Source organism: Blennius ocellaris, assembly GCF_963422515.1.
Source record: "Blennius ocellaris genome assembly, chromosome: 4".
In the NCBI taxonomy this organism is placed as follows: Eukaryota; Metazoa; Chordata; class Actinopteri; order Blenniiformes; family Blenniidae; genus Blennius; species Blennius ocellaris.
In genome coordinates this window covers 27,399,738-27,421,639 of record NC_137653.1, presented here as the reverse complement: position 1 = coordinate 27,421,639, position 21,902 = coordinate 27,399,738, and the positions used below count along the sequence as shown (strand labels likewise).

The window sequence follows — 21,902 nt, the reverse complement described above, 5'->3', positions numbered from 1 at the left end:
CCTCCTCCTCCATTATTCTCCCGAGGAGCACTGCTTCTCAGCACAAAACAGAATTAACCAGCACAACCCTCTGCAACAACGCTCTCTCAGAGCACAGCCAACGCTGCGCCCCATTGGACACACTCCAAGGCTCCTGCACCAATGAGAGCGCTCCGCCGAGGCAGGCGTCACAGCCACTTGTTTTTAACCCTGTTGTGCAAGAGGAGGCTTTATACAATGTTGGGCAGCTGCAGAGGACACACCACTGGAAGCTGCTCTCCAACATTCTGTAGCCTTCTTCTTGTCTCAGGCCATACTGTGGGTAGGTAAAGGGATAGAAGACTGCTAACTGGAGGAATACAAGGAGTATGAAGCAACAAATTAGTCTCTGATGTGACGGCACATGTCCACAGTGCTGGCTGAGGTCACTACTTGGTCACAGAAAACCTCATTATCATGTCAATACCACACCTGCCTCCATCCAACCACACACTGGGACAGCAGAATGTAAATGAAAGCCTGGAGGATGTTTTCTCACTGCAACACTCCCTTCTGCCTCGGCAGAGGGGGGGGGGGAGAGAGAGAGGGAGAGAGGGAGAGAGGGAGAGAGGGAGAGAGGGAGAGAGAGAGAGAGAGAAAGAGAGAGAGAGAGAGAGAGAGAGGGAGAGGGAGAGAGAGAGAGGGAGAGGGAGAGAGAGAGGGAGAGAGAGAGAGAGACACACACACACAGGACCAGTGTAACAAGAGCAAAATAACGTTTGAATCAAAACCATCTGAACATTCATTATTCCAATGCAAAAACAAATTACAATTATACAGAGTTTATATTTGTTACAAATCATTGTTCAAAACCAAAAAAACCTTCAAATGAAGGATGAATGATTTTTTTTTTTTACAAAGCCCCATAGTGTCCTCCATTTGACACCCGATATCTTCCTGTTTGCTTCCACCATTAATGGGACAAGTGACGTTAAGTCATTTAGTTTGTTCTGGAATCTTTCGAGAGCTGAATCTCTCTCTGAAGCCAGAAAGCTTAATGCGACTGGGCTCGTATTACAATAACTGGTGCATCTGGTGTGTCACCCACAACAATGCTGCCGTCTCTGGTTTACACTGATGAAATATTCCTGCTACGCTTAATAAAACACAAATATGAGGAACAGCGATGGCTGTTCTTCAAACGTTAGTGTGTGGTGTGACTGCCATCTTTACGTTTCACTGGGAGGGGCCAGGTCCAACCTTTAGGCGAACAAGTTTTGACTTGCAGGACGTATACTTGACACCCTGGATCTATACTTATCAGAACACAGAGCCCACCTGTTCTCATCGGGGTTTCAAGGGCACATCAGCCAGTCGGAACGTCTCACTGTCTGCACTCACACCGCGAGTGTCAAGGACTGAGAGACTTTATTCTTTCCACAAATCTGGGACGGGCTCACCCTGCATGTCTGCACATTCCTCCCATCTCTAAAGTTTCAGAGGCCCATATTGGGAAAGAAGGGTCTACGTCCAGCACAAACACACTGCTGCCCCTCTCCGAGCCACTGTAACTCAACCCCTCTTACACATGTACCTCAACTTTAATTGTAATCCGAGGCTGTACAAAAACAACAACCTGAGCAAGAAGAACAAGCAGCTGAAGCACTGTACTCTCAGCTTTCTCCAAGACCGCAGTCTCACCCCGTGTCATTTACTTATAGCCTGAACACTGCATGGTTTTGTTCGTGTTGTTGGCTCTGCCAGCGAGAACAAGGTTTGTTCAAGATAACAGAAGGGCCAGGTCAGGGGGAGTTCTGAGGGGGCTCCAGTTTCCAGTGGTTCTGAGTGGCCAGATCTCTGAGCTGCAGCCCACATAGTCTATTAAAAGATGGCAAACATATTCAGAGAATGTCAGTAGCAACCAATGAAAACAAGGCTCCGCATGTATGTAGCCATCTGGTTACCAAACACACATTCAGATCTTTCCCAGTGGTGTGTGTGTGTGTGTGTGCGTGAATGAGAACCCCCCCCCCCCCAAAGCAGTATACTGTTGTGATCTTTGTACTCATGAAGGAAGGTCATCAAGCGCAGAGGAAACACCAGCGAGCTGCATGTGTTTTTCAACTCCAGCATTAATTTGTCTGTGTCAAAACAAGACAGACTGGAACACCCATGATCTGGTAGAAACCCAGCAACACAGCGCCAAGCAGGATGTGGATCAGACAGAACTTAACGGAGCCCTTTGGCTCTGCAGTTCCCTCCAACACAACTGTCCTCAGATGAGGTGGAACATGAATTAATGATCAAAAACCAAATGTAAAGCGCAGAACAACGGTAGTGACACAGACAGTGGCTGTGGAAGTGGTCCCTGTGTGTGTGTGTGTGCCTGCTGTTCCCAGCCTCACGGTCACACAATGCAGCTCCAGCAGGCAGGGAGCAGCTCCACAGGACTCGGCCAGGGCAGCCATTGGTGCTCACACAGCCCACACAGCTCAGGCGGTTTCACTGGAGCTACTTTACCCAGCACGCACACACACACACACCCGCCAGCGGTCCAGGAACAAAACTATCGGCTGGATCTCAACCAGTTCCTTCAGATCTGGATTAATCTGACGAGGCAAAATGGTGTTTAAAACAACGCAAGTCGCTTCAACTTGGATGAAAACTTGTCGTCGCTAAACATTGCGACTCGACAAAGCTGCTCACATTTGGTCGTTGAACACATAATTTTTTTTTTAAAAACAGAGGATAAAAGAGGCTAAAAAAGGAAACAAGCGCTCCACTCCAAAATACCTCCCATTTATCATAACCGCCACCGAGGCTGGGGGTTGGGAGGTGGGGGAGGTGAACAGCAAGTCACCATCCAGCACGGGCGCGCGCGCGCGCACACACACACACACACACACACACACACACACACACACACACACACACACACACACACACACACACACACACACACACACACACACACACACACACACAGAGGGGAAAAAAAATAACAACCGAGTTCTCAGTCTGATTCACACGCTCGAGCGTTCCTCAGAATTATGCAAAAGAGCGAAACAACAACCATGTTACACATTTTATACAAGACCCACCGTGATAGAACTGAACTCGACACCCACCCAGATAGAACCCTCGTACGAAAACACGTATATTTGTGTGCACAGCGAGCGTTTTAAAGTGCGGTTCAGAATAAGGACAACATCGACTGGAGAACATCCAGAAAGTTAGCAGACACGCTAGCATAGCAATTGTTGCCTGTGGCTGGCTAATGCTAGCCGCCAGGAGCTAACGCCAGCCGCTTATAATCGTCAAATCGCACATAGTTTCAGAGATGAACGTCAAAAAACATTCGACAGTTTTGAATTCCACGGACAGTATCCAACACGTTGGTGGCAGGGCAGTGGAACAACACATTATATCGATGCTAGTAAAACAAGTTTGCATTTTACCCCGAGCCCCTGGTTGTGAACTTCAAGCCAGCAGAGTAAAATCTGCTTCTTCTGCCTTCAGTTTCACACCAAATAATTCAAGTGATTAGCGACTAAAGTGCTTTTCCGTGTGCTGCAAATGGTGATTCAACACTGGAGCGTTAAGCAACGAAAACCCCGGGCGACGGGACATTATCTAAACTTGCCAAACAAGCCCATGTTTGTTTATCAAACATGTAAAACGATCCCGGTGGCTCTCCGGTGCAGCTTCGTCGTTGTCTCCCGGTAAAGAGAAATAAAAATAAAGCTCCATGCAGTGAGTAACACGGACACACCGGACTGAAGACACCCCGGAGGCCTAAACACATACGAGTTTAAACTACTGGAAACTTACAGGAGCAGACTTGGAGCTTACTTGGAAATGTCCTCGGAGAAATGTAGTGAATTTCCAGAATTACAAGCCAACTGTAAAGCAAGCGAGCGAGAAAAAGCCCAGGAGCAGCGGTCCAGACGCAGCCCGAAGCAGCCCCCGAATTGCACACCAGGACCAGGGCAGCTTTCTCAGCATGTCCCTTCAAACGGAAACAGCCTCAAACAACTTGTTTTATCAACTTAATAAGCCACTGCCGAGACCAAGCAGCTGAGTTTGGAGGCTTTGAAGCTGTGGTTTTTATATACTAACACATTATGCGTTTCCCCCAAAAAAACACAAATGTGGGAGTGTAACGAATAATTGCAAATCAAATATACTCACCTACAGAGGCATTCCAAAGTTGTACGAACGAGGTATATTCACGTACGTCCAGAAGTCCCCAGTGTATTAGTATCCAAACATCAACTGTCGTCAGACCAGTAGGCCCGAGCACCGGCCTCGGAGTCTCCTGTATCCTTTGCCCTCAAAAGTAGCTCCCTCTCCAGGGGTAGGAAACAAACTTCTCAGTGTCTCCCACACACACGAGTAGAGTTAAATTCCCCGTTCTTTTCGGGTGCACCGCATCCATTGGGTGTCTATGATAGATCCCCGAGGAAATAATCCATTTATTTGCGTGTGTTGTATATTTACAGTCCCTGTTTATAATGGGTATTTGCTGCTATATGTGATACAGGCTGTGATGGCGCCCATCCCCCTCCTCACCGGCATCGAACGCGGGTCCCACCGAAACTGACACACAGCCATGCTGCGGGGTTTCCCTGCTGACTGTGCACGGGCCCTCAGCTTGGGCGGGGCCTTGTTCACTAGTCCCGCCTCTCATCAACGATTGGGCCGTTTTGTTGTCACTCATATTATGCCATCGATTAATGTTTCTGTCATTGGTGAATTAGAGAGACCCTTATTTATTTGGACGCGCGACGTAGAAAGGGGGCGGCGCATACACGTAACATACGTCGACGTTTCATATGGAGCTGACGCATCAGCGTGGCCACCATATTGGATGAGGGATCATTTATTCCTTCACTTTTAATGTGGACGGAGTTATTTACTTGGTTAAAAATAATCACAAGTAGTTTAATTTTCATAAAATTTCCATGCTGTTTGTTGTAAATATAAGCCGAAATACCTCTGTTCATTAAAAAGTGACTTTTCAAATCAAATTAGCGAGTGTTTCAGTAGCTGTGGAAGTCACCACCCGGTTTGTGTGTGCAGTATAACTTTGAGTCAAATTATTCTAAAGAATATTTTGTGTGTTTCACCTACTCTATCTAATAAATAAAGAGCGTTGGTGTGAAACCCCTTGACAAACAAGTTTTTCACAGCTCATTAGAGTATTTTAGTTTAAGAACAAACTGCCAAGTTTTCAAAGGACCAAAGCATCCCTGGACGATGATTTCTGGCATTTTAGACAAACCAAACCCTGAACATGTCTCGGAAATGCAGTGAGTTATGATTATTTACACTGTGAAGAGTTCATTCCTCACTGGAAGTGGCGCGGATCCTTATCCAAGAAGGCGGCCACGCTGATGCAGCGGCAGCCAATAAGGCGGGCCCTTTGCTCAGATCTCGTGACCCTAAAATCCACGCAGGACTTTCCCTTGTCGTTCATTGGCGAATCCGAAGTGACGCGTCATTTATTTCCACGCGTCACGACAGAGTGGGCGGGGCCGACTGCGGTGGGGTGGCGCGACGCGACAGCCTGGTGCTGATATGCGTGCCTGCTGCAGGAAGGAGAGGCTGGATCCGGGAGACCATCCGATACCCAACAAAGGATTTGAGCCTTCAAAGTGCCAGGAAATGCTCGTTATTAAACTCTTAATGCCGTGGAATTAATTTCAATCCGTTAGTGGAATTATTGCTTTTTATTTGTCGGGTTACGTTCATCTACCGGTTGTGGAAGGAGCTTCCATACCGATAGGTGGTAGGAGGCGTTAGCCGCAGGGCTCCGGGGTCTCTGTCCGGGGGACTGGGTCAGCCCCACCTACCGGAGCCGCTCCACCTGCTGAGGGGCTGGGCAGAGAAACTGACCACCGCACTGAGCCGCATCTACTTAAGCGCAGGTCCCTCCTCCCGGTGTCCCCGCTGCTGAAACGAGTCGCTTTCCACTTAAAAGTCACCGCCATGACAGCAGCGGCTCCACTAAAACACACCGCGGCCGGAGTGAGAGATTAAAAACTCCTGTAGCCTTTCCAGAAAGGAGCGGTGAGGCGGAGCGGCTGAGTCTCACGGCCCGGGTCCGTTCTAAACGACACTTCCAAACCAAGCGATATCTGACTTGAGCGTTAAGAAATTGTGACATTTGACTGCGGTATTTGGGGCAAACAGCAGACGCCTGTGATTGGTCAGCCGTTGTGTCACGAGACACTGTGAAGCTTCTGATTGGCTGCTGTGAAGAACAGTCACGTCATTTGTTGCAGGGCCCAGGGCTACTGCAGAGGAAGAAGAGGGAGGAAAAAAACAAAAACCCTCAGTGATGACGTGCAGAAAGATCTGAGCCTCCATGGCCGAAAGAGACGTTTCATTCACTTTGCTCTCAATTTAATTTAAATGAACATGTTCAGCAGTCACATCTATGGTTTTGTAAAGCATTTCCCTTTTGGATTAATACGTATTTCTACTCTGGTCTATTATTTTGAGGCGATAATGAACGTCTCAATAATTAATTGCTTGGATTTTTTTTTTAAACTCTGTTTCCCCGGTTTAGCCATTATTAGAAATACAACATCCTCCATTAACATTTTAAAATATTTAAACCGTTTGATAAGTTTTAGTCATGATTGTGGTTTATCATTTTTATTGTGACTTTTTAAGTATATATGCTCTCTCCACATATCAGACATAAGGAGACTGGTTTGTTGGTAGTGAAAATACAGTTTCTTATTTTCTTTGGCTTTATCAGCTGCAGTGAACTCTATTGATCGGCGTCACATTATTGAAATGGGAGTGCATCTGAAGGAGAGGCTGGTGAGATGAAAATGTTTGTTTTCAGACCAGTTTCAGTGATGCAAACAGGAATGTCCGTGAATCAGGAGATAAACACGACTAAACATTGCTGCTTCATTGTAGGACACGATTTATAATCACGTATCACGGGAGTAATTCAGTAATAACCAGAGTCTGGAGACGGCAGGCAGCCTGCTGCGTCATCTCTCTCTCTCTCTCTCACACAAATATACAATCTGTGAAACAAACACGACACACTCAGTTCTTGGTTCAGTTCTTTAATCATCCTCAGTCTGAAGCTCTGACACACGTGACTGGACAAGACAGGAGGCATCAGTGTGGACAGGCTCCTCGAAGTCAAGAAACCCCACAACACCACCACCACCCAGCGATTAATAAAAGTGTTTCTATTCTAGATGTGACACAACTGCAGGACTCCATATACATTTAATACTTCATGCATGACACTGCATGTTACAGGTGAAACTGTCTCCCCGGGAGCAGCAGCTCATGCTCACAACTACGTATTGGTGAGGACGGATACACGACGACCAGCACAGTTATTCTGCGTGGATGAAGATTATTAGTGTGCCAAGTCAACTTACAAGCCTGGCGCCGCCACCGGGCCCGTCTGGCAGCTGCAGGTCTCTATTGGAAACTATACATCGCAGGCAAAGATGCTCAAGAGCTTCACTTCAGGCCTCGCAAGTCCAACGTGTGAGTGAGATGACGGGGAGCCAATATAAACAATGGAAAGTTCAGGAAGTGTGCATATAACACGCACGCGCATAATAACAAGTGACGTTGCCGAGTCTATAGGTCCAGGATCTTTGGGAAAAGAGTTGCATACAAACAAAAATAATATTAACATCAAAACTCAAGTATTATCAACAAGTGGAATGGAAATACATGTGGTACGGGGAGATTGATAGTTAATTACATGATGAATCAGATTACATGAAAGAAGCAGAAGAATGTTACATGAACGTCAGAATTACTTGGTTTTATTCATAGTGAACCAGATTACATGTGTTTATTTACCGAGTGAAGTTACAATCCCACATATTTTAAGCATGTGGCTGTTTGGAGATAAAGTGTCACCACATAAAGGGAATACTTCTTCAGCCGGGAGCCTCTCTCTCTCTCTCCCTCTCCCTCTCTCCCTGCTCACCGGCTCAGATGAAGGGAAAGGGGAACCAGCAGCTCAGAGTGTTTGTTTTCCACCTTGAGGACAACATGTCTTCTTCAGGTCTTGTTTTTAAGGTGGAGACCACAGCATGCCACGACTCCGCCTGCTGCTGGGAGATGCTGCCCTCTGCTGAATGCACTGCAGAGCTGGGGTGTGTGTGTGTGTGTGTGTGTGTGTGTGTGTGTGTGTGTGTGTGTGTGTGTGTGTGTGTGTGTGTGTGTGTGTGTGTGTGTGTGTGTGTGTGTGTGTGTGTGTGTGTGTGTGTGTGTGTGTGTGCGTGCGCCCCTCAGAGCAGCTTGAGACTCCCAGTAACATTGTTGACCATCTCCTCCTCTCCTATGATGGCCAGGACGGTGCGAGAGCCAGACTCCACCTGCCACACACACACACACACACACACACACACACACACACACACACACACACACACACACACACACACACACACACACACACACACACACACACACACACACACACACGTTCATCAGTTGAACACATCCGTTTGTCTCAAACACACGCTGGACAACATGAGTCGTCCCCTAGCTGCCCGGTAAAGACAATAGCTAAGAAAAGATCTAGAATAAGCATATAGCAGAACCAGAAAGACGCACAACGAAGGTCAAAGGATTACACCAGTAGGTGAGGTACTCAGCCCGTCCACCGGGGGCAGTGTGGGGTTCAGGGTACTGAAAGGTCCTTTACCAGAACCCACATGGGGAAATGAAATATGTAGGATCCAGTTTTCCTTGTTGATGTCCATCTCTAATACATTGTCAATACCTTTCTGAAGGAATCTCACCATCACACTCATACAAACACGTATTATTTATGTTTACCCGGCAGTGCGTTGCAAAAGCACCGGAAGTTTCCCAAAGCAACATCCGGTTTGTTCACTCAATCTCAATATGTACTGGGAAACCAATTAACGATCAGTTTCACAACATTTCAGACTATTCTTGTAGCTTGCAAATGCTTTCTTTGAGAAAGTCTGGAGTGTTTTCAGGCTGAATCCTTCAAATGGTGACACGTTTGCAAATTCAACTTTTATCCTTCCCACAGTTTTCTGGGGCATTTTTGCCGTTCCGTCCCACCGTTCCTTCCTTGTGGGTTTCAGTGGTTGCTGTTGCCACTTTGCTTAAACCTGGGTTAAAGCCTGAATCTGTCGAACGACAGAGCCTCACTTACTTCTTATTATGTGATTGTTCATATGCATTTTAACTCTGAGGACAGTCACAACAATACCGTTGCACTTTTGACAATATAAGCTGAGGTCTGTCGTTGTTTCTAAGTGCATTGAAAAAAAAAACATCTAATTGAAACACATTTTTCTTTAAAAAATCATACTTTGTTTTTAATCCAAATCGCCCAGCGCTAACTCAACGACTGCTTGACATGTGGACAGATAGGGAATGGAACCTGCAACCTTCTGAGAGACGCTGGCTCTCGACTGGACCACACAGAATGATCCTAACACGTTTTTTATGCACGTATAAATCCACTTTAGACTAGCATGGTCTCCAGGGGGGGGTCTCCGTCTCACCTGGGTGAGTCCGGCGTCCTGCACCAGGTAGGTGGGCAGACTGAGACTCATGGCCAGCGCCTGCAGCTCCAGCAGGTGAGCTACGTTGGTGCCCTGGACCACCACCTTCTTGGCCCTGGACGGGTCCCCGGCGGGAGACAAACACATCGTCAGTGACAGAAACCTTCAGGAAAACTTTCATTAAACGACAGACAGAGAAACACTGGCTGGATTTTAATATGTATTTGGATTCATTTCCATTCAAACTGGATCCATAATAATACTTTGTCCTGATTTCAGGTGAACCACACATTTATAGCTTCTTTAATGAATTAATAAACTATGTACCTTACCGAGAGCTGAACTTAAGTTGTGATGACTATAATTGTGATAGCAGACAGGCCACGGAGGCAATGAGGAAGTACAGTAATGTATAGAGTAATGTCTGGATGGAACACTGCCAGGGGACAGCATTAATGGACTAACCCTAACCACTGGACGTCAGAACTAGACACAAACACACTTTGTCTAGATATATAATACAAAGCTCAGACACTACAACTTGTAAACATGTGACAACATGTGAGCGGATCCAGGTTGAAGTGATGAAACGTCATGAATGAGACACGAGGAATAGTTGAATATGAACAGCAGAGCCGTGTTCTCTTTACTTTAAAGGGTTAAAGGGAGGAGGAGATGAATTGGATTTGATGTAAAAACATCTTTTCAGGCCAAAAAGGTCACGTGAAGAACGTCTGGGTGGCTGAACAAAGAGCCACATGCTGAGGTGGTGTGAAGGGGCTTCCTAACAGTCCCTCCTACCTCCTTTCCTTTCAACATTTACATAAATGGACCACAAAGTCCACATTTGTCTCACTTCCTCCTGCAGCTCTCACCACTGATATAATGTCAAATATCACAAGGTGTGAATGTAAATCAAGGGAAAAGAGGAACTAAAGGTAAACTGCTGCAGGTGAGTAAAGAACCAATCAAAGTGAGAATAGGCTGCATAAAATCTTTACTGTGTTGGTGTTACAACATCCAGAACATTACAAGTTGAGATCTGGTTTCTAGAGTGTTCCAAGTTGTTCCAGCAGATTATTTCTTTGGTAACTGACATGATCTGCTGCTTTTCACTCATCCTGAGTTTCCCTGAACATCTGGATGAACCGGCCCTTTAAATGTTGTTTCTACAAGGAATTGTGGGGCAGCATGAGCTGGTCTCCTTTGGTAAAGGAAGCATCAGTGTTTCCTAGGCTAAAGGAGGTTCTAAAGGAAGCATCAGTGTTTCCTAGGCTAAAGGAAGCTCTAAAGGAAGCATCAGTGTTTCCTAGGCTAAAGGAGGCTCCAAAGGAAGCATCAGTGTTTCCTAGGCTAAAGGAAGCTCTAAAGGAAGCATCAGTGTTTCCTAGGCTAAAGGAGGCTCTAAAGGAAGCATCAGTGTTTCCTAGGCTAAAGGAGGCTCTAAAGGAAGCATCAGTGTTTCCTAGGCTAAAGGAAGCATCAGTGTTTCCTAGGCTAAAGGAGGTTCTAAAGGAAGCATTTAGCCTCCTTTCCTTAAGTTAGTGCGAATCCAAGGCTCCTTATCATGGCCGCCACTTAAACACTTCTGGGGTGAAGGAAAAGTGGATAGGAAAGGAGATAGGAGGGACTATTGGGAGGTAGGAGGGACTATTGGGAGATAGGAGGGACTATTGGGAGACAGGAGGGACTATTGGGAGATAGGAGGGACTATTGGGAGACAGGAGGGACTATTGGGAGACAGGAGGGACTATTGGGAGACAGGAGGGACTATTAGGAGACAGGAGGGACTATTGGGAGACAGGAGGGACTATTGGGAGATAGGAGGGACTATTGGGAGGTAGGAGGGACTATTAGGAGGTAGGAGGGACTATTGGGAGACAGGAGGGACTATTGGGAGGTAGGAGGGACTATTGGGAGGTAGAGGGACTATTGGGAGGTAGGAGGGACTATTAGGAGGTAGGAGGGACTATTAGGAGGTAGGAGGGACTATTAGGAGGTAGGAGGGACTATTAGGAGGTAGGAGGGACTATTAGGAGGTAGGAGGGACTATTAGGAGGTAGGAGGGACTATTAGGAGATAGGAGGGACTATTGGGAGATAGGAGGGACTATTGGGAGACAGGAGGGACTATTGGGAGGTAGGAGGGACTATTAGGAGGTAGGAGGGACTATTAGGAGGTAGGAGGGACTATTGGGAGGTAGGAGGGACTATTAGGAGGTAGGAGGGACTATTGGGAGGTAGAGGGACTGTTGGGACACCCTCAGGGTCTTATTTGAAGACTGAGTGGACCCTGACTTGGTGCAGCTTGATTCCTAGGTGTTGAGGGAGAAGGTGAGGTGCAGCTCCTACCCGCTGTGGTCCCACTTCCAGGACATTTCCCTCCAACTGTTCTTCTCCTGCAGAGTCTGATACAAGCCCACAGCGGCATGGCCCACCTGCGCTGCCAGCTGCACACAGAGAGAGAGCAAAATGTGTGTGTGTGTGTGGTTTCTAGAGACACACAAGTCGTAGTGCTAACTGGCCAATAGAGGGCGGTAGAGCACCACCCCACCAAGTGGGTGTAATTCTTATTTGAAAAAGTAAAATAAACAATAATCACTTATTTTAAGTAAATTGTGTTTAAATTATCAACATATCATATATAAAGAATACAAATCAATAATAATAAATCAAGTTTATTGTGGTGGCGGTAAATTAACCTAAGGGGAATGTGTCCAATCAGCATGGTCCATTGTGACGCTTTCAGGGTGAGAAAAGATCTGGCCTCAAGGCGAGAGAGAGATATTTGTTCTTGATCTGCTTTTTGAAAAATCAGTTAATGGTTGTCGTTGTGATCACATCAGTAACTTTTAGCTTGGTGGTTACATTCTGTTCAGGATTAATTTCCTTACAGAATTAAACAGTGTAAACATTACACAGACACTACAGTACAATCTAGGTTATGTTGTGGTATTTAGGCCCGTTTACACTCGACTCTGTGCCATTTCATGTGCTCAGCTGTTTGTTTGTAAAAATGTGATAAAGTTATTTGTTGGCAGTTTGGTTCTAAAATTGTGCTATGGGATATTCATATCTATATGTGTAAAGATTGCTTCAAGTTATTAATAATAGCATTAAATAATGACTATTTGTCACCACTGAGGTCAAACATTATATGGTAATAAACAGTTTAGAGCCTCAGACCTCCAGATTTAATCCTTTTAGTTGAAGACTAGAAAGTGGAGCTCAGAAACATTAACTTGATCGTGTCCACCTTTCTTCCCACATTATGTTGATATTTAACTCTGCTTCATGTTGATTTCTTCATTGGTGCCCAGAGGGGAAATGTCTTTAGGGAATTAACCCTTTGTGATCCACTGAGCACTGCTGCAGCGTGCCCCCCCGGCCCCGTCTGCTCTCTATGTAAAGTGTAATAACGTTACTGGCTTTTATTTGACGTCGCCCTTTAAACGATGCACATTTCAGCACTTATTCCTGCTGTGTCATTTAATGTGCCTTTACCTGTGTTTCTGTACTTTAATGGATTTGAATTTCCTTTTTTGTGTGATGAGCCTGCGTGGCACTTTCTTCACCCCACCACAATCTGCCCCGCCCGGGTGTGACTGCAGGACGAGCTTTTCATAAAGAAACAGTGTCTGTTGCACAACCAGAGGAGGCTCTGGTGGACACAGAGGAACACAACGTCTGAGGACTCACCTTCCCAACACCCATGGCCAGGTCCATGTTCACCACAAACACCATCTTAAACATGAGGTCCTCGTCACCCTCCTCCTGGATCACACACACACACACACACGCACGCACACACACACACGCACTCAGATCGGGCTTCACAAACTCCACGAGGCCTAACGGACCAAGGTGTACCTGTGGGACTAAGGCTAGCTTATGGGCACCTCATTCTCCAGCTTGTTGAAGTAGTACATGGCCGCTTCTTCTGCAGAGACGTTCCGGGTGTGAAGGAGCGCCTGCAGCAGAGGAGAAACGGCAGGGAGGTCAGGAGGAAGAGGAGCCCGCTGTCTAACTACCGTCACCCGGTGCACTCAGGGCTTTTAACAGAGGCTCTCTAGACGTTTGACTGAAGCACGTTTTACTGGGAGAAAATCTGAGGCCAGTTTAATCATTGTGAGGACAGAACTTAGTCTTTCTGACCTCCAGAGGCCCAAAAGGTTCATGGTCAGAGGAATGAAATGAACTTAATCAACATCCCCTTAACATCAATTTCATGTGAATGATTTAAAAAAGGGAACACGTTTCCTTGAAACCTGAAAAACCAGCAGTGTCTGGATCCGTCCATTGAAAGTGTGATGTTGTGTTACATAAGATTCTTAGTATTCCATTTGAATTGTAGGAAATCTGGTGATCAATTTTAAAGACTCCTGCTGATGGATAATGTAATAACAATGTTAGTATTTTATTTTATATAATGTGTTGTGTAATATTGTGTTCCTGCTCGTTTCTATGATGTATTGCACAAGATTGTTTTGTATTCTGCACAGATTTTAGGAAACCAGGTGATGAATTCTGATGTTACTGATGCAATATTTGTAAAATGTATTAAAATGTTGCGTTCCTACCTGGGGAAACTCGCAACGGCTAAATCTGCTACCAAGCTTCTTTTATTTCACATGAATGTTTTGCAAATGGTCCCAGAAACATCAATCAACCAATAAGACGTGTCGTTAAGCTGCGTGGTCCCACCTGCTTGGCGGCCTCCTCCGGGATGTCCAGCTCTCGGAGCTGCTGCAGGAAGACCGGGTTCACCGCCGGAGAGGCCGAGTCTGGGCCGGGCTGCTCTGAAGGCTCCATGATGATCTGGAACAACAACAACAATCAGCACCTCACTCCCAGAGCCAGGCTGAACCTCCACTGTCCCCAGGCCTCCGCTTCTTCCAGGGAGTCCAACGTGTCCTGGGGAAGTCTGCATTCATCCACCAGCTGGTTCCCCAACAAGTTTCAGTTTGCAAGAGACACGAGTGAAAATGTCAATTATGTGGCTCTTTATAAAAGTTTGCTCATGCAAATGATCAAACTTTGTCCTTCCTTTGTCAAAACTGCTTCAAGGTTGTGTCAGAGATGTTTCATCAAGTGGGAAGTGAGAAGTGCTACTCTTTAGTGGGTGTATTTGCTCCACACCAGAACAATGACTCCAACAGGATGTAGTACATGTGCCTGACTTCTAGGTGGCGCTATACCTCTGCCACAGAAATACACCAAGACGGAACGTGAAACACAATTCTCTATTGAACAAATCCCACATGTTGCCGTGTTAAACCAGAAAGCACCAGAAGCTCCCGGAGCAGGCAGTCCGCCATGTTGTTGTTGTTGTTGTTATTGTGGCGTGACGGTGCAGAGACGGGTTGAGAGGTGGAGCGATGACATCGTTTCCAGCTAATGTGCGTCTCTCTTTTCCACATGTCAAAGCCCAGGCACAATTTTCAACTCTCTCTCCACCCTGGAACTGGTTTCCAGGCCGCTGGACGCCAAGACGGACAGAAACCAGGAACAGTGTTGTCGGGTGGTCGACAACCGTGCAGCTTCTGGAAACACGCCAGCACTGATTCATCAGGTTCACAGGAGAACAAATTTATACCTCAACTCGCTACTGGAAGAGAGAGAAAAGTGGCCACCAGCTCTGCTGGAGAGGAAACACGTTGTTGTGGATGTTTTCAGCTTTGATCCCACAAGACAAACATCACAACAACATGTTCGCCTTGGCAGGAACTGGTTTCATGTTATTAATAGTTTCCTGAGGCCATGCAGTGGTTGGTGCTCTCACCTCACAGAGACAAGGTTGTGGGTTCAAATACTAGGTTCTGTATGGAGTTTGCATGTTCTCCCTGTGTGTGGGGTTAATTGGTGACTGTGGATGGGTGGATGGATGAATAGATGGATGGGTGGATGGATGAATAGATGGACGGGCTGATGGATGAATAGATGGATGGGTGGATGGATGCATAGATGGATGGATGGATGGATGCATAGATGGATGGATGGATGAATAATTGTGTGGGTGGATGCAGAGATGAATAATGGATGGCCACTGGGATGGATGGACAATGGATGGATTGATGGATGAATAATGGATGGATGGATGGATGGAAAATGGAAACCGTAGAAAAGCTGCAGACGGCCCTCAGTCCCGGCTTGGACCGTGTGGCGGCCGGTACCGGCCTGCGGACCGGACGTGTTTGCAGTAAAAGCGTCGGGTCAGTGCGGACAGCTCCGGGAGCTCCAGGCTAACGTGACAGGCTAACAGGCTAACGCTGCAGCTAATAACGTTCACGTTCCTCCACGTCCACCGCTTCACCGCCACTTCGTTGAAATGTGCAGTTTGTACGTTAAACGCGGGCGGTGCGGGTGTTGGTCTCCGGCGTGTCGGTGTCCGCCGTGCGCGAATATCTCCGGGAGACGGTGTCATTGTTCCCGCGGTGTTAGCATTAGCGTTAGCCCCCGGAGCTAACGCGCTCCTACCTGCTCGACGCAGCGGCTCTGCTGCTGCTTCTCCCGGCGCGGCGGTGCTCCTTCCCCGGTCAGCGGTGCTCCTGCGGGCCGTGCGGCTCTCGGGCGTCTCCGGGACTGGAGCTCGACTTGTGTCCGGACGAGAGGAGGATGTGTGCGGGCTGCTGCTGCGCTCGGTGTCTACTCCATGTTGGACCCGCTCACAGGATGCTGCTGCCTCTGGAGCCCGTTGGTTCCGTCCATCATGTGGTGCTGTGGCGCTCCGCAGGGAGCCCTCCGCGGCCCCCCGCTGCTACTGCACACCCAGCAAACTCTCTGGAGAGCATCTATTACAAGCACATTTTGAAAATATAAATTTTATTTTGTCATTTACTTTTATTTTGTGTGACTTTATTGGCCATGAACTCCAGTTTGACGAGTCACGAGGCAGTGAAACCGGCCCTCCAGAGGTCAGAGGTCATCATAGGTTCACTCAGCATCACTGCACTGCTGTCAGCTCGCCATCAGCTGGATCTCCCTCTCCGGGTTACTTGAAAACTAATCCGTTACAATTACAAGTTACTGGTCAATAAATGCAATCAGTAACTTACTCTAAGTGCTAAAATAAAAAAGTAACGTACCAGAGTACTTTGTTACTTTTGGATTACTTCACCAGCAAACATAAAAAGTAAAGACAAGAAAGAATAGAATGTGTGTCTGCTCAGTGTGTTGACACGTCTTATACACTAATCACTCTGAACAAGTTTTGAACTAAATCAAAACTCAGGAACCAATCAGGTGTTGAACACTGATTTATTTTTTTTAAAGAATCAAAACCACAATACAAATAAAGATTTTAATTTATATTCAAGAAAATGTGCTCATCTTTTCCAAAACTCACTCTCTCTCTGCTGGGAGAGAGATTAGCATTAGCATTGTACAGAGAGGTTAAGAGACTCCTCCCACTTTAAACATAGTGATGAGCTGCAGTATCCATGGCAACGCGTCAGTGCCGGTCAGCCTGAAAGCGTCAGGAAGTGTCACAATGCCAGTGGACGGTGTATGTGACAGCTGCAGTTCTAGTTTATTCCATCTGATTTTCTATTGTAATCCTGCTCAGTAATCCCAGTTTTTATCCAATATACCTGGAACGTGATCACACATTTTTTTGTATCCTAATTATGTAACGCCATTACAAGTAATCCATTGCTATCCAACCCTGTGTATGTGTGTGTGTATATATATATATATATATATATATATATCCATATATATCCATGGGAAGGAGATATATATATATATATATATATATATATATATATATCCATGGGAAGGAGATATATATATATATATATCCTTCCCATCCAGTACTAATTGTCTCCATTCCTGGAACGACGCCCCAGAAGAGAAGAAAGTGTGTCCTCTCTCTCCCTGGCTTGTTTCAGTTTTAAAAAGTGTGTGTTGCAACAAGCAAATAAGAAATCAAACCCTACAGTGTGTCATCGGTAGTTTAGCCAATTCCACAATTAGGCACCACGAGAGGAAGTACTTCCTCCTCTTCCCATAGATGGGCATGTGTGGATGGAGCTAGTCCAGCTCACACAGACACAGCAGATCCTGAATGCAGCTCCTATGATCCAATATTCAATGGAGGAAAATCAAGGAAAAGCTACAAACTTTGAATACAAACGTTTTGGACCAACCAGACCATGTGAAAAGCTGGTTAATATTACCTCTTTAAATCAGAAAACATTTTGAAAGTCTCACCTCCATCTCACATGAAGTGCTCGCTGGAAGTATTTTAATTGGTTTTAGCCAATTAAAGTTGCTTGTATTAGACATGGAGCCTGGAAAAACTTTGTCAGATCAATTTTCCAACATTATCAGAAATCATGGCAACAAATCTATCAGAGTCACTTTAAATATTTTAGATATTTCACCCAGGAAGTCAAAGTGTTATTTTTCCTCCTGGTACTGTTCGGCAATACGATGTGACCGAGAGCATTTTAGTGTCAAACAGTGTTTGCTCTTGTGACAAGGAAGAGATTGAGAACGACTTGAATTCTAAGTAGAAGCAGTCGTCGTCTGTGTATTTTGCAGGGACGGTAACACATCGTCTGCATATTCTGTGAGTTCCGTTGATCACCGTTCTCTCAGGTGGCTGCTGCTCGTGGTTTGATGAAAACTCGTTCAAGATGGGCGCTTGTAGAGGTTTGCTCATTGGTTTTACCACAGGAAGTGGGTGAGGTGGACTTTACTTTCATCCAGGAGCGGTGGTTTCCCCCTCTGTGGCCATTAGAGATGTCCAGTTGACCCGACGGAAGGCTTTGAGAGCAGCAGGTCCATTCAGACACAAACGCTCCATCTTAAGAATACTTTATTACATCTGTGAGAATCCGTACCCTTTCTTATTAAACAGGTTAAAACACTATAGTTACATTTGAAATCAGACCATTATGTACAATCATATTAACACGGAATAAGAAAACCTTAAAACTGCTCGTGGCAGAGCCTGCTCTACGTCGCCAAATGTTTACATCCTAACAGTTACACGTGTCCCTCCGCCCCGAGCTGGCGGTGGGTGGAGGGGGAGCGGCACCAACCCACCGACCCACCGACCCACCAACCCACCGTCGTCAGGGAAGTCATTAGTCTCTGTTAAGTGGTGACAGGTCTACATGCTGTGGCTGGAACACACACGCCACAGCAGCCCCGTCACGCCAGAACTTGGTCTCCTGAACCGGTGGGAGTGTCTCAGGTCCACGACACCTAAACAGCAGCAAGCACAGCGACAGGATAACGGACACAGCGCCTCCCCGTGGTCAGCACAGGGGGGGGGGGGTGGGGTGGGGATGGGGGGGTAACTGCACACCAAGCAGAGCAACCACACGTGGACCGTTGTGGTCCGCTTGGTAATGGAACAAGGTGAGCCAGAGAGGAATGTTTAAGAACAAGGACACAACGAACGACAAACAAACGAAACACTTTTCGTCAACACGACTTGCGTACGGAACAAGCTCAGTTTTCCCTCCATCCACTTTCCAGTGATTTGCACACACACACACACACACACACACACGTTCACATGACCAGATAATAGATTTCTAATAAAAAAAAAAAAAAAAAGAATGCTAGTAAATTCAGTCAGAGCTGGAGGACCTTCGACACTCAGACAGGAAGCGTCTCACTGCAGATGCTCACAGACAGGAAGACGACGAGTGAGACGCTGGATTGTAATGCCCCAGTGTGTTTATGAAGGAGAGGGAAGCACATGTGGCAGACGTGCTTTGTGGACGTTTCACAGTATCTTGCACGAGAAATGGATTGGTGTTCAGTCTGGACCTTTGCTTTTAATATTCCCCCACGTGCTCCCATGTCGGAGCGTCTCTGGGACAACCTGGACAACCTGCTCTCTTGAAGCTGGTCATACGAGTTGAGGCTTGAATCAGTGACCTTCGACTATAAAATGTGAAAAAAAAAAAATTAAAATGTGGAAGTTTGGTTTTTCAAGGTGTGAAAATACTGATGACCTTTTGATGCAACATGTTTTCAAACTGTCAGTTAAACACAATGGAAATAAAATGTAAATAAAACCACCAATGTGACGATGCAGCATGTAGACCGACTGCACACACACACACACACACACACACGCACACACACACACACACAGAAGAGAGTGTGGAGCGTACAGCAGAGCGTTCAGAGCTAGCGCTCCATACAGAGGGTAGCGTGGTTCCTGCTGCCGCTCAGCTCCAGTGAGGTCACGCAGGCCACCTCAGTCCCACCCTGCAGGAGGTGCTGGATCGCCCACCTGAGTCTTCTGAAAACCTCAACATGTGCCGGCTCGCCTCATTTGTCCACCGGAGGGGGGGGGAGGGGGAGGGGCGGGGGCGGGGGGGCCTCTGGGGGCCCACCACCCAGCAGGGAGCCAGTCTCTCACACTGCTGTCACAAGTCAGTGACTTTATTCTCCACGGCGGCAGCGATCTGCTGCAGCCTGTAGCCCAGCTGCATCTTCTGAGCCGTGGGGTCCTCCTCCAGGGCCGTGATGATCTGCAGCCGCCAGCACCACAAGGTCAAAGGTCAGACGGTCGGCGGAAACAAAAGCAGATCATAGACAAGTTTTGTCAAGTAACAATGGTCGTAGTTTTCATGAAAAGTGTTTTTTTCCAACATGTCTGTGTAGTGTGTGTGTGTGTGTGTGTGTGTGTGTGTGTGTGTGTGTGTGTGTGTGTGTGTGTGTGTGTGTGTGTGTGTGTGTGTGTGTGTGTGTGTGTGTGTGTGTGTGTGTGTGTGTGTGTGTGTGTGTGTGTGTGTGTGTGTGTGGTCACCTGGTCGTAGTACTTGTTGATGTACTTGTAGAGTTCATGCAGGGCGACAAGGTAGTTCAGCTCTCCAGAGTAGTTCTGAAACACACAGAGCTCCATGGTCAATGGTCAGTGTGTGTGTGTGTGTGTGTGTGTGTGTGTGTGTGTGTGTGTGTGTGTGTGTGTGTGTGTGTGTGTGTGTGTACTCACCCGGGACAGCTCAGCCAGGGCAGAGTTCATCTCCTGGTCACTGGCTGATATGGTCTGCCGGATGTCTGCGTAGTACCTGAAACAATGAGCAGATGGACTCACACACACTTCCTGTCTCACACACACACATGGCGGAAACCAAGCGTGCAGAGTAACCCCTGACGGAGCAGCAGCTCCCTCTGAGGGTGTGTGTGGTGTCGTCTCTATGACGTAGAGTACGTGAGAACCAGCACTCTGCAGTAAGTGACCCTCAGGTGACTGAACCTTCTCTTCTTGGAGACGATGTGAATTATTCACAGCTGCTTGCTTTTGTTCTTTCCATGCGTTTCCTCCAGCAGTGTTTTACTTTGTCATGTTCAGTCCTCGTCTCTTGGTTGTTGCTCTTCTGTCTCCAGAGGACGGAGGTCAGGAGGACCTCCACCTTAAATCTGTTCATTCAGAACATGAACCAACACTGACTGCTTGTTAGTGAAACCTGCTGTTTGTTCTGTTAAACAGGCTGATGAATGGAAACCCTGCCTGTGTGTGTGTGTGTGTGTGTGTGTGTGTGTGTGTGTGTGTGTGTGTGTGTGTGTGTGTGTGTGTGTGTGTGTGTGTGTGTGTGTGTGTGTGTGTGTGTGTTACCTTTCCACCATCTGTTTGTATCGAGGGATGTCTCTGGCGTACAGCAGCTTGTTGATGGGAGAATCCTGAGAACAGGAAAAGAAATCATTTAACACATGACGATAACGATTCTTCTTCTTCTTCTTCTTCGTCTCCTCCTCCTCCTCCTCCCCCTCCTCCTCCTCCTCCTCCTCCTCCTCCTCCTCACCCGGCCCAGCTTGTGCTCTGCGATGGTGCAGGAGTCCATGAAGGTCTGCGCGATGACGGAGAGCACGGCGTCCACGTGGTCCGACGCCTGGACGTCGAAGATGAACTGCGGGTTCTTGACGATGTTGATCCAGAAGCGCAGCGGCAGACTGGGGGACAGGGGGACAGGGGGACAGGGGGACAGGGGGACAGGGGTTATCTCACCTGCCGGGGGTCACGGCAGCGTCGCACCTCCACGCCATCCTCCCTACCTGTTGGTCTTCCAGATGTGGATGGTCTCCGGGTCGGAGATGCCGTGCGCTCCGGCCTGGTCGTCCAGCAGGTCGAAGAAGTACTTGACGGCCAGCGGGACGGGGCGGCTGGTGCTGAGGATCACCGTGAACAGGTCGTCCACGAACTTCTGCAGCGTCCCCTGAGAGACGAGCGCAGAGCGGAATGTGTGAAGACCACGTTCTAGTCACACTGTGGCTTTAAGGTCAACCTCTGAACAGAATCTAGACCTGGAGGAAGATTTGATTAGTTTTGATTTAGTATTTAAAGAATTGACACCATTTTCCGAGATGCTTTAGCGAATGAGCATCCATTTAATTTCTAGAGACGGCCTGTACTCCAATACTGGTGGCTTGG

The 21,902-nt window shown here is 47.1% G+C and overlaps 3 protein-coding genes across 11 annotated transcripts in view; all 3 read right to left on the bottom strand.

Annotated features, from left to right (window-relative positions):
- setd5 (SET domain containing 5) overlaps positions 1-4,551 on the bottom strand; it is a 39,023-nt gene extending 34,472 nt beyond the window's left edge. For all 9 annotated transcript variants that reach the window (XM_080494533.1, XM_080494537.1, XM_080494535.1 and 6 more), the window contains exon 1: positions 4,150-4,551. The gene's annotated coding sequence lies outside the window, so the exon portion shown is untranslated. The remainder of the gene's footprint in view (positions 1-4,149) is intronic.
- Positions 4,552-7,042: 2,491 nt separating this feature from the next.
- LOC308129155 (putative peptidyl-tRNA hydrolase 2) lies at positions 7,043-16,193 on the bottom strand. Its single transcript, XM_080494953.1, has 7 exons — positions 15,980-16,193; positions 14,207-14,320; positions 13,402-13,473; positions 13,202-13,276; positions 11,855-11,952; positions 9,504-9,618; positions 7,043-8,333 (listed from the first exon to the last, which is right to left on the bottom strand). The coding sequence occupies exons 2-7, from the start codon at positions 14,312-14,314 to the stop codon at positions 8,247-8,249; spliced, it is 555 nt and encodes a 184-aa protein (XP_080351079.1). The 5' UTR covers positions 14,315-14,320; positions 15,980-16,193; the 3' UTR covers positions 7,043-8,246.
- A 2,124-nt stretch (positions 16,194-18,317) lies between these two features.
- The window catches only part of plxnb1b (plexin b1b), a 48,055-nt gene continuing 44,470 nt past the window's right edge, over positions 18,318-21,902 (bottom strand). The window contains exons 33-38 of the mRNA XM_080494797.1: positions 21,527-21,687; positions 21,277-21,424; positions 21,090-21,154; positions 20,466-20,541; positions 20,280-20,354; positions 18,318-20,001 (exon numbers count right to left, since the gene is read on the bottom strand). Coding sequence (XP_080350923.1) covers positions 19,897-20,001; positions 20,280-20,354; positions 20,466-20,541; positions 21,090-21,154; positions 21,277-21,424; positions 21,527-21,687 — 630 coding nt within the window. The 3' untranslated portion in view covers positions 18,318-19,896. The remainder of the gene's footprint in view (positions 20,002-20,279; positions 20,355-20,465; positions 20,542-21,089; positions 21,155-21,276; positions 21,425-21,526; positions 21,688-21,902) is intronic.